This window comes from Teleopsis dalmanni, chromosome 1, assembly GCF_002237135.1.
Source record: "Teleopsis dalmanni isolate 2A chromosome 1, ASM223713v2, whole genome shotgun sequence".
Classification (NCBI taxonomy): Eukaryota; Metazoa; Arthropoda; class Insecta; order Diptera; family Diopsidae; genus Teleopsis; species Teleopsis dalmanni.
The window spans coordinates 146,215,997-146,229,413 of record NC_051846.1 but is presented as its reverse complement, the minus strand read 5'-3'; the positions used below and the strand labels follow the sequence as shown (position 1 = coordinate 146,229,413).

General features: G+C 32.7%; 2 protein-coding genes across 2 annotated transcripts in view; one reads left to right on the top strand and one right to left on the bottom strand.

Moving 5' to 3' along the window:
• The window catches only part of LOC119666396 (dual specificity protein phosphatase MPK-4-like), a 2,451-nt gene extending 880 nt beyond the window's left edge, over positions 1–1,571 (top strand). The window contains exon 3 of the mRNA XM_038075674.1: positions 1,561–1,571. Coding sequence (XP_037931602.1) covers positions 1,561–1,571 — 11 coding nt within the window. The remainder of the gene's footprint in view (positions 1–1,560) is intronic.
• A 158-nt stretch (positions 1,572–1,729) lies between these two features.
• On the bottom strand, positions 1,730–3,064 carry LOC119667373 (peptidyl-prolyl cis-trans isomerase CYP95-like). Its single transcript, XM_038076664.1, has 4 exons — positions 2,962–3,064; positions 2,239–2,904; positions 1,948–2,163; positions 1,730–1,866 (listed from the first exon to the last, which is right to left on the bottom strand). The coding sequence occupies exons 1-4, from the start codon at positions 2,987–2,989 to the stop codon at positions 1,748–1,750; spliced, it is 1,029 nt and encodes a 342-aa protein (XP_037932592.1). The 5' UTR covers positions 2,990–3,064; the 3' UTR covers positions 1,730–1,747.
• Between the last annotated feature and the right edge of the window lie 10,353 nt (positions 3,065–13,417).

The window sequence follows — 13,417 nt, the reverse complement described above, 5'->3', positions numbered from 1 at the left end:
ATTTTATATTTTTATCACTTTTTATACTGAGTACACTAACAAAAACATATGTACCTTCTGCTGGTCTGGCAAATCGGGGTTTCTCAAAATAGGTATTATGTGCATTTAGGTAGGTATGAAAGTTGAAACAGTTGTCGAACTATATCAACACTACTGGCCATTAAGTCTTTGATAGAAATGTCGATTATATAATGCGATGTCACGTTTTGAAAACTATTAACTGATTAACTCATGGTGTAAGAAGGCATTATATGGTGTATGGATTATATTATAATCTATAACCGATATGACTGGTAGCACAGAAACACAAGTGCAGTGCATTGCAGAAACAGGTATTATGTTAGGTAGGTAGGTTGAAGTAGCGGCCTTGTATCCCAAAAAGCCCACTTGAGCTCAAATGATGGCACATTGTGGTACCACAGGAAAGAGGTATTACACGCAAAAAAAGTGAAGCTACCGCCTTTATAACATGTAAGGCGCCAACGACGACAGATCAAAAATCTGCCGAACACTCGTATTCGCTTAGATAATGCCTGTAAATGTTGGAATAGTATTCCATGAAGGACTGCGCTCAATCCCAACAATAAAAAGTGGGGTCACAAAGCATGTAGTGAATTCGGATTTTATTTGACCCCACGGATGCTTTTCAAAATCCGTTTTCACCATTTTCAGTTGGCAGATAGTCTATTCTGTCCAAACTATTGACCACATGTCCGATATAAAGAAGAGCGCGAACGAAAGGAGAATGAAAATAAGAACAGTTGAAGTAACATAACAGCATGGATGAATAGTGCACCGATCACATTTTCAAACTCTGTTAAGATAGGCAATTATATTAATCACAACCTTCTCGTTATATATGGAATGAACCAAGTACAAAACCATAATTTATATATAAAACTTTCACAGTTTTATCGCGGTCACCTATTGTAAAAAAAATTCATATCGTGAAATAATAAATCATATATGATACAGACTAGAGTTTATAGATAATGGTAGATACCAGTTGTACTCCATCTCGCAAAAGATACTGCTCATTTAGGATCATAGTTGATAGGTGATATTGGGAGATATTTTAATTAGAGCAAACTTAGTATTAGGATCGAAGACTGTGGTTCTACGAATCTTAGACACACGTTATCTAGTGAAATACAGTTAGGTACTGCCATCTCTTATTTAGACTAGGAAACCATATTGTCGTTTTAACAAAAGATGCAGTGTCTTTAGTAATAATTTTATTCCAGCGATGTTTCAAGTATATTGTGAAAGCAGAGGAACCGAAAGTCTATATATGCGTTTTGCATAAAGGTCTTAACTGATATAATTCTTCTTCTTAATAATGTACCATCGGTGCTGCAGTCGGATTAGATGGAGACGAGCGATTGAGTCTAGTAGTTACTGGTGCAATCTACTTTGCAATTCATGAGCAGTAGATCTCTTAGCTGTTGAGCAGTTAGGAGATCTCAGGTCCTTATTGACAATTTTAAACAGCTTTTGAGATTAATATAGAGGAGTATGGAAATTTTAAATTCTCTTTTAAATTTTTTAAATACTTTGTAGCTAAAGTTTAGGTAAAGAAGGAATCGTAAGCTTTTTCTTTTACAAATGCAATCGAATGCATTACTTTACTAAGTAGATATTATTTTTATGTGTTTAAATATTCTATATTTCCTTGTCTATCCACGAAACAATTAAAACTGAATAATTGTAGTTTTAAAAAAATTTAGTTTTATTTAAAATAAGTTTCTTATAATATAAATATTGCCTTGTCAATGTTAACACTTTGTGGCAAGGGCCTGGAGCAGCGCATAACTTTATCGTTAACTTTCATGCCACGACAACTTCCCTTGTCAGCTCGACGCCATACTGAAGTAAAAAAAAACAAATATTCAAGAAATTAAATAAAAAAGAAACTAATTTTTACACTGGATTCTAAAATAAACTTACATCCTCTTGGCCGCGAGCGACAGTTCATGTTTTGGAGTTCGCAAGTGTTAGCAACCAGTCGGCACCATCTGCGGTTTGTGCTTCTGACACACAATGACTGGCCAGCTGGGCGAGGACATTTTCTAATGACACACACTGGTGGAGGCATGCGTCTGCAACGAGCTACGCGACCCACTCGAATATTTCTGCATTGTGCTACGGCCGTTCCCCTCCAACCTTGGGTGCAGTTTGTATGAGAAAATGTTAATTTTTTTTTGCATAATGAAGAGATTTGATTTTGCTTTTACTTACGATTTCTTCGTGCTGGAATTTTGCAGTTGGTCCTATCGTATTCACATACACTTCTGAATCTACGACACATGCCACGACGATTGCGCCCACAAACATTTCGACTGCGTCGTGTACAATTTTTACGTGGCCTACAAATTCTGGTAGTTGTTGATGGAACTGTCACACGTGCTGTAGTTCTTGAACGTGTAGGCTTAGTAACTCTTGTAGGCCTGGTACGTCTCGTTGGCTTGGTAACTCTTGTAGGCCTGGTAGCTCTCGTTGGTTTAGTTGCCCGTGTCGGCCTGGTGACTCGTGTAGGCTTTGTAACTCTTGTAGGCCGGGTACGTCTCGTTGGCTTGGTAACTCTTGTAGGCCTGGTAGCTCTTGTTGGTTTAGTTACTCGTGTCGGCCTGGTCGCCCGTGTAGGCTTAGTAACTCTTGTAGGCCGGGTACGTCTCGTTGGCTTGGTAACTCTTGTAGGCCTAGTAGCTCGCGTTGGTTTAGTGGGCCTTGTACGAGCTGTTGTCGTTCTTCTTCTACGTGTTGTAGTAGTTGTAGCTCTAACTGTTGTAGATTCAGGTGCATCTGTTAACGGTTCTGGTTCCTCTGTTGTTACTGCTGTTGTTGTTGTTGTATTATTTTGTGCTTTGGTTAAACTATTTGCATAAGCAAATATTAATAGAGCAACTGTAATGGAAATCATGCACCATAAGAAAAATGTTTCTTTTAATTACTTTGACTTACCAAATACCAAGTGTATGGTCCTGCACATTTTTTCGGTTTATCTGTTATGCTTGAGTGATATCTTATGCTAATTAACTGACAGTATTTATACTAGCATTCTACCAGCTCTACTCATAACTCACTTTTGTTGAAAACATTCTGCATATTCACTACCAAATCCAACTGTTTCTGGCAACTTCCGCATTTTCAGTAGTAAATGACTTCATTTTTGTCAGTTTCTTGCCACTTGAAGACAGACAAATTAATTGTTGTAATTTTGTTTACTGGAGAAGTTGTTTAATTGCTCACATTTATAAACATTATTGTTATTATTTCTTGTGTGTTCTCTGCTTAATAAAATATTTTTCATGAAAATTTGTTAATGATTTTTTAGTAATTAAAATTGTTTCGTTGGTAACGCTTTGAAAGCAGAAACCCTTTCTGTTCAAAGAGCCAAAAAATTACATGTAATCCGACATGAAATATAAAGCAACAAAAAAACGCTTACAATTTAGTGTCTTTTTATTCGGAATTAATTTTTTGGGACTTTATAATTCTGATATTTCTCATTTTTAACGGTTATTAACTTTGGCAATGAGTTTCTGTCTTGAGCTCTTCGCGTACGCCTCCTTGCGGTTCTCCTAGGTTTTATGAATTATTTGAATTTGTCTTGAGCGGCGGTGCTACGCGGCGTATACGTAACCTCATAACCCAAAACAATTCAGCGAAGGAAATGAACTGGAAATTCGCGTAATTGGACTTGATTTAGTGTTTCTTCACGCGCCATTTTATTGCTTCGTAGACATGTGTTTTCCTTTATTATTATTTTTATTCATTCCTTATATTATTTTATTTTATTTCATTTTATTTTATTTCATTTTGGTTTGGTTTGGTTTGGTTTGATCTGGGAGCACATTTCAAAGCCGCGACGCAGCGAGGAGTTTGGAGAAAATTATTTTATTGAGTGCAATTGTTTTTTTTTTTTCTTGGGTACGAAATTTAGGAATTTTTCTTCCCTTCGGTTCACTTTCTCCTACTCGGAATGTCTTTGTTCTTTGCGCTCGTAAGGGAATCTTTTGATTTTTATTTATGTGTTTTTGTTGTAAAATTGTTGAAAGTTAATGGCTTAGAAAGCAATTTTTAGCTGTTTTCGCTTTTGTTTTATGTACTTGTGGAACTTAATTAGCTTATATTTGGATGCTTTATTGCTGCAAAACAGATTTCTGGAATTTATGCCTTTCACTGAACCCTAACGAGTTTAGCTTTTATTTAAGAGCCAAAAAAATAGAGCTTTTTTTTAATACGTATATCTATTTATCTATTCCTCAAGGTTTGTAGAAAATAAATTTATAAAAATAATGTCATATTTTACAAAATATATGATAAAAATACATGTTTTTAATATACCTTCTGCTCAAAAAGTATTCGGATTTTGTTATTTGTTAACTACTCCTTAAGTAATAGACCTTTTTCAAAAGGTTTTGTTTTTTATTAAGTTGGTAGACTCTTTCTTGACATATGGTACAAATTTGAGCGCCATCTGTCAATTAGTTTGTTTACAGCAGCTGTTAATGTGAGACTACTTCAAGTACATTTAGCGATTTTTACTATGGAAAATACTTGTACGCGATTTTTTGACCAAACACGGCACCACTGTCATCGCTCAGGCACCATATTCGCCAAACCTGGCGCCCTGCGACTTTTTTCTGTTCCCGAAACTCAAATTACCCCTTCGAAGTAAGCGTTTTGAGTCGATTGAATCCGTAAACAGAATTCGCTCAAAGAACTAAAAGCCATACCTTCACGAGCCTACGAAAAGTGTATGGAAGCGTTGGCATATGCTTCAGAAAGAGCAGATTTTGAAGAAGATAACATAAATTAGGTATAAAATTTAAATTTGTGTGTGTTATTTACAAAATCCGAATACTTTTTGTACAGAAGGTATACCTATTAAAATCCAATGCACTATATATTAATTATGCTAAATGGCTTGATCAATTAAAGGCCTGTGGGAACACCAGGTGCTATTAAGATCATTTATTTTATCATTTGCATATATTTTTAATCTTATTAAAACCCATATTTTTAAGTATCTCGGTATATGTTCTTCAGCCACTTTTTAAAATAAATGGCATATACCCATTCTTTTGTAGCTAAAATCAATAGAATTATCCAATTAAACTGACTCTCTTATTAAAACTTAAATTTTGTTTTTTTTTTGTTTTAAATAGAAGTGAACAATGAAATTTATACTTTTTATTAATTGAATTTTTGGTTGCTTCAAATATTGCAAAAAAATTCAATTTGACAGAAACAAATTTTCTGGTGTTCACTACCAATCAAACATAAAAAAAAAACCATTGCTATTGATACTACGACTCGGGAAGTATCGATAATTATGACGTCCTCAAAGTTATCTGGAGGTAACGAGTTTCACTAGTCTTTATTATATTATTATAATTACAATAATATTATTTTAATATTATAAATAATTATTAATGATTTGTATTTATGTTAAGTGTTTATATATATCTTATGTGTATATATATATCTTATATCTTATATATCTTATAGTTAAAAATATTCGACAAATCCATTTTCATTACAGTCACCGAACAAGCAAATAAATGGTCTCCAAGATATTGAAGTTGCTATGCCTGGATAGGGTAATAAAACGTAATTAATGGATCCATTTTTTTGGTAGCAACTTAAGCACAATTCATTTGTCGGAATAGGTGTCCATTAAAATATCAGTGCAATAGCGTTAAAACACCAATAACCACACAAACTGCATATCTGCTGTAGTTCAAAATATTTTTCGTTTAATTTCTGTCTACTCTAAGGCATAAGGTTCTAGCAATGTTTCATTCTTTACTCCACAAATCATTTGGCACTATAATAGTATATACCTATATGCTCGTAAAGTATTTACACATCGAAAATTGTACCATCGTATCGTTTTCGGAAATTTGGAATCAAATTGACTTCCTCAACTAATTGAGAAAGATTTGATCGTCCTTTCACTTTATCTACCTACCTGTGTTTGTAGATTCTAACAAAAGTCAGTATGGTTCTCCGCTTATTTTGACGACCTTTTGGTTAGACTTTCATTTGGTTAGTCTTTAATTTCGTTTGACTTTTAGCTTTTAAAAAACTGAAATGCTAATATATTGATTTTCTATTTCATAAATAAAACAGCTGTCAAAATATGGACAAAGTATAATATTAACTTTGATAAGTATGGATTTTAGATAAATTTTAATGCTAATAGATATATTTGTAGTTTTAGCGTCATTAATGCAATAGCTAATTTTTTGCATAGGTTTAAGTTTTTTTAAAATAAAATGGTTTTTATATACCTAAAGAAATGAATACTTCTAAGAATAACCACCTTAATTAGGTTGAGTATATTCCTAACATATGTTTTGTCTGAATGAATATAGGAATCATTAAACTTCGAATCAGTTTCTATATAAGTCCATTTCTTCATTGTACACCAATATTTAACTTCCTATACAGATTTACTGTAAAATGTATGTATTGTAGTCAATGAATATCTATCTTATTCAAATATTGTTACTTTACCAAAGTGACTGCTTCACTACTTAATTGAAATATATAAGCTGCTTTGCCTTCATTATTCCTCTATCAACATCTGCACTTTTGCATCATTGATTTGTATTTTATTTTAATATAATTAAGCACATTAAATAAATTTAAATTAGCAAATATTTACTTCGTCTGGATAGAAGAAAATCACGAATACACAAACGTTACGTTAATGATAAGCATACGCATCTGTTAAAAGTATTGAGTTGCTGCTAATTGAAGCTCATGTCAGATAGAAACACGCACGGATCCATACCGAGCAGTATCTTCACCATGTCAACAACTGTTTTGTGGAGCAACACAAGCAACACAAACAGCACAAGCAACATATCCAACTGGAGCGATGTACTCCATTCGATAAGTGCACGTTTCACTTACACAACATGGGAACTGCATTCATTTCTTTTCTTGTAAATGAACGAGAACGGGGAAGAACGTAAGCTTAGTATGTGCCAAATTACGTAATCAAGTTACGTTTGTGTTACGTATGTTTACTTATCAATTCGGTTGCGTATATGTACATACCTGTGTTAATTTGCCATTAACAATGCTCAACGACTCCAACGTTGCACGTACGTTTTTCAGGCTGTTATCCTTGAGCGTTTCCAAATGCGAGTGCGAAAATTGCAAATGTTTCACATTGACACCAGGTTGAAAGACATCCTGTGAAAGCGACGTGACCGAACGATCAAAATCATAAATTGATAACGAATGTATTGGCCGTAATATGCGTTCCAATGTGGTACGCAATGACATGGCTGTGGTGCCAGGGCATTCCAAGAAGAGACCTTAAAATGTTTAAGAAAAATATATTCGTTTAATAAGTTCATTGATGTAAGACAGTTTTTAGTAATAAAATGAAGATGTGAAAAATCGGGTATATGAGTATTAGGACATCCATTTTGTGATTCTAAAAGTAGTTCGGAATAAAACACATATACAACTGAAATTTTGATCCTATTTTAATATTGTGCCTTTAATTGGAGAGCCCTTTGAAAAAGTATTGACTCCAAGTCACATCTGCAGACTATATGCTATAGACTATATATTGAACTGTGACTTTTTCTGGATGCAATGATATTTTAACAGTTACTTATGCATTTTCACTATCCCTAATAAGCTACAGCTTTGTTCGTTGACAATTCTGTGGATACCATATAGCTTCTATATCCATTAAATTAATTAATGCTAAAAATATAAATAATAACATGGCTATGTGATTGGAATACCTGTTTGTCGACACGTCTTATAATTCCTAAAAGCACAACCGATCGAATTTATAGACCAAATATCTAACAGTGATTTTTTGTGGATACAATGATCTTTCTACAGCTAGATATTTACTGTCCTAGATGCGATAGTTCTGATTGTTAGCAGTCTAATAGAAACCACATATCTTTTACATCAATATCTAAAATTTCATGACAAAAAAAACACAGGGTTTCTCGCAAACCTTCTTTATTCCCAAAAAATCATGACCTTTTTAAATCTAGAGATCAAATATCAAATCTATTGATTGGTCTATCATATCTCCACAGAAACCACATATCTTTTACATCAATATCTAAAATTTCATACTAAAAAAAACACACGGTTTCTAGCAAACCTTCTTTATTCCCAAAAAAGCATAACAATTTTAAATCTAGAGACCAAATATTAAATCTATTGATTGGCCTATCATATCTCTTTAGAAACGCCTTACAATAGGTTGACATTTTGTGAGATCAATTGTCCTTCGATAGTTGTTTTTGGGTTTCTACTGGTATAGATACGACAGTTCCACTTGTTTAAGCGTGATGCAGACTATAATTTTTGAATATCATTCAAGAGAGAAAATGTAAGAATGACACTCAAAAATGATACTCTGCACCATTGAATGACACGCAACCAACATTTTGGTTAGCACATCATTCAGCTTTTCGCTAACATGTTGTAAATGATAATCTGTCACTCAAAAACTTGCATTCGTCATTAAAGAATATATTTTTGCGTAATTGCACTAATACACTTACAACGTGAGAAACACACCTACAGCGTGCGCAAACACCCTTTTCCTTCTTTTTGCTTGTATGACAACTCTTGAATGTGAGCATGTTCAGGTTCGGTCGCTAGAATAAATTTGTGCAAGAAAGAACGTAACTTGAATGACATTCAAAAATCCTAGCGAAAAATCTTCTCATGACTAGGAAAAAATTGATAGGATACCATTTTTATATTCTTAAAAGTTTTTATATGTTATAAATGTTCAGCGGTTGTTAAACGTCTCCTAAAGCAAAATAGAAGGCGTTTAACGAAACACATCATGTCTTAGATAACAAATCTGTTTAGCATATGTTACTAAAATAGTCTTGTCAAATCAAGACCACCAACTGGATAACCACCTCTCATAATTTACATATATTTCTTTTAAGACCTGTAAGGCTTACTGGTATTATTTTTTCTTTAAATTTTTCTTAATTATATTTTGATGTCAATTTTCTAATATTTAGTAAAATTTTATTTTTAAATTGATGATTATGTTTACATGGAATATTTTTTGGTACTGCATTCAATACAATTTCCGGTCAAAAACATATTTTTCCTTAGAAATCACTAATCCAAAGGCACAGTAGTTGCTCATGTACTTGTAAATTTGTTTAAGGATATGACGCAAATTTCCTTGTTTATATGTTGATTGCGTTTAAATGTAAAATACGAGCACTTCGGTATTAATATGGAACCCGGAGACAAAGGCTCTCCATTAACAATGGTGCTTGTCTTTGACAATTTTCTTGAAATGGCCATATTCAGGAAGAGCAATTGTATTAAATTGGTCGTTGGCCAAATATGTCTGAACATAAAATTGTATTGCACAAATTGTTGTGTTTTTGTGTTGTTGTGCAGTTGTATTGTGTAATCTAAGGATTTAACATATTGTTTGCTTAAGCATGTCATTTACATATTTAATAATTGATCTGCTAAATCTTGTTGATTTTGTTGGAACACAAATTGAATGAAATCAAACTTTAATCTGTGCCAAGTGAGCGAAGCTGAGCATCTTCCACATTATGCTAATTTGTTTAAGAGACCTTAAATGTGGGAAAACTAATAAGTTTGAATATATGTTTATAAGAAAAAATTTTAATTAAGAAATACACAAGATTTAATGATAAAATGGGAATATTTAGGTTTTATGATGAAAATATTTTTATAAATTAAAACTTTGAGTTTAGGTCTAATGGTACCTTAAATCTTTTTTTTTTAATCCAAGATATTAAAGTATTTGAAAGAATTTTTTTTACTCATGTCAAATGACATATAAGGAGCGGTTCGTTAAAATTATCTTAACTGCCTTTAGTTTGTAATTCTTTAAACAAATACTTAATCATTTATTACAATTTTATGCTATGTTAGTTTAAATTTCATGGGTTAGCTTATGTTAGGTAATACCGATGGTCATAACGATCTACTCAGGCCCAAAGTGCTACTGCATAATAGTTTCCTGGAACTTAGCAGAACCTCTGCATGGCGATTCAAAGTCACCTTGTATCATTGGCAAAGCCTAAAATAGCCCACTAAAGCAAGTCTATGGGAAGTTCTTGGAACTGGCTGAAGTCCTCTAAAAAGTAAGTTCATAGCATAGTCAATGTAGTTGCTCAATTTTTGATTAGTTTTTCGACTATGTAATTTACCTTAAAATTTATATTGAATTTTGTTCTTACGTTTTTCGTTTATCAATGCTTTATTATCTCAAAATTATTTCACTTTAATAAAGTTTCCTTCTATCATGCACTATTTTCGAGTTATCATTTTTTAAAAGATACTACTGTTGTCTACTGGTTTTTTCAGCATTGCAAATATGTTTGGTTTTTGTTGAAAAATAACATTAGGCAACTAACTTCAAATAATACAATAATTCAAATAATACAATTGCTTGCAGACAAGCCAAAGAATCCATGCCGTTTCGATCAAAAGCCAGAACTAGGTAGCTACTTATGCTGAACAGAAGTGGTATCTGACTTGTCACAGGATTCCTCACTGGGCACTGCGAACTTAAAAAGCATCTATCCAATCTAGGTATTACTAGAGACGATAGCTGCAGACTCAGACTTCGGTACTTATCCACTGCCAATCCGGATATAACGGAATTAGGCAACATCTCTCCAAAGGACATATTGGCATTCTTAACTGTTACTCGTCTATGGAACTGAAGTGGGTATGTCACAATAATCCTCAAAGGATGCAGTGACGCGGTGACAAGTTTCCAACTCTTTTTAAAAATCTAAATCTAACTTCAAATAATGAGTGGAGGAAAACGACACATGATGGAAGAAAAATTTTTGGGAATGATAAACAGAGTAGCAGAATATCGGAATAAATGGATGCAGATCGTGAGGATGGCCATGGTTCACACTGGACTGTAGTGCCAAAAAAGAAGAACATTAACAGTTCAATATAAAACATTCAGCTTATCTATTTTAATTAAAATATTCATTTCTTAAAAATTGAAATGGAAGAGACATTATACACAACGTTTGTAGAGTTTCTCATGAATGGATCTGAGCAAACATTTATCTTAGCTTTTTTACCGGGAACCCTGCTTATAGAGTTCGAATCACCGGCAATCCTATGTTCGAAGGTATATATATATATTCATTAGTACAGTACACCTGTATACACATAAGTTGTTAATAGAATATATAGCTGTCTTTCTATAGCTATGGTGGTCTACTCCGTGAAGGTATTTCGCTTAGTCAAAACTTTGATGGACTGGACGTTCGTTATTTTTATTTATTTTTCATGTGATACACTCTCATATGATCGTTATATATGTAATAGTATTATGATTTTTGAACTCGTCTTTGTTACGTTATATATATCTGTTTGTCATTAATATACTCTTTTTTTGTTTATATATTGTATATAACTTAAAATTAAATTTAAATTGAAATTATAATATAGTTACAATAATGGATTATTATCTTATTATAAGAATTATTTTAATTATTAAATATTAATATTATATTTATAATTTTATAATTTATAATAATAATAGATATCATGAATAAAATATTTATTATTTTTGTAAATTATATATAACTATTAATTAATAATTACCATGATTGAATGTACTACCATTAAAATAATAGATTATTGTTATTTAATGATAACAATATGATAAATAAATAATTAAATTATTAATTATTAAATAAAAAAAATTATAATATTTATTGTCAGTAAATTATAATAAACAAAAATATATTAATATTCATGTTAGTGTTAAGTAATCGGAAGAAACCAATCCCTATGGGGAGAGAATGTCAGTAATATGTAAGTTTTTTCTCTATGGGGAAACTTTTAGAGATGTATATCTTTAGCAAGGAGGTAAAGGTGGAAACTGGGGGTGTTCTTCATACGGTTATATCCTGTACTGTGAAGTGATCTTACTTTCACTTTTAATATGAGAAGTATATATAAAACTAAATAAGAAATCATGATGTAAATGTTATTATTTTTAAACAAGAATTTATTTTACTTCCATTTACTTTCATTAATTTTGTAAACTCATTTTTATTTGTATATCGAATTATGCCCTCTTACTAAGAAATCTTGACAACACCTATTTCCTCGCTTTCATGTTAATCCTTTTATAGACTCATATTTAATAAGTACCGATACTTATAAGCACTAAATCCAATATTTAACTACTGATACTAAAGTGTTTTCGTTTGCGAGATTACAGATAGATATAATGCAACAAAATGCAATAATCAATATTAATGAATGTGTCTTCAATACATAATTTCGCTATAATAGATTCCCAAGGACTTTAACTACTCTAGAATATTTGAAAATTAAAACTGCAATTATTTTAATGGCTCTGTTGTATTGTGCACACCAATCCATCTTACCTAGAACGTCTATATTGATATGGAAAGAATGACTAGTATTCACAACTAGAGCTGTTGAAATTCTATAAAGTCAACATTTTCCTCCGTTTTTATTTAACAGTTTGGAAAATTTAATAAATTTTCTTTGCCAATTTTATTGTTTTTTTTTGCAACAACAAATTTTCAATTTAAAACAAAAACGAATTTATTATAGATACTCACACACACACAAACAAATAAACTAAAAGTGATAGAAGTGAATAAAGAAAATTCTAACAATTCAATATTCGCTGATTCGGCACAAAACCAACTCACCATCTTCAAATTTATAACATGGACACGCTGAATTCTCGTCAAAAGTGGGACACTCGATATTATTATTGCCGTCCGTGTTGGATGAGAAAACGCCTCCAATGCTGCTGCCACTGCCACTGCTGCTGCCACTATTCCCATTGTTATGGCCATTGTCGAGTGAACGTACGATGCGTATACGAGACATGCCACTCCCACTTAACGCAACATCACCGCTGGTATCTACAGGCAACCTAACTGAATATCCTTTTGTCATATGACTTTCAAATGTTGCAGCAACTGCCTCAGTTATTAATGTTGTCGTTGCTGTTGCTGTTGCAGTTGATTTTGCTGTTGACGTTGTCGTTTCTATTGTCGTAGCTGTTGCCGTTGCCGTTGCCGTTGCCATTGCTAACTGTGGAAGGTGTGTGGGTCTTGAAGCGGATATTGTATACGTAGCCAACAGATTTGTTGGCGATGCTGCTGCTGTTGTTGTTGTTGTTGTGAATAATGTTGTTGCTGATGCTGTTTCTCGTATTGCTGGCGTTGCTGTATTATTTGATGTTGTCTGCATAAGGACCTGAGGTTCCGTGTTCGTTGCAGAGGGCAGTGACAGGCAAATGACAAACACAAAGCATGTGCGGATCCATTGTAGTTGCTGATGTCGTTGCTTTTGGTTTTGGCTTTTAAATTGTTGATGTTGTTCG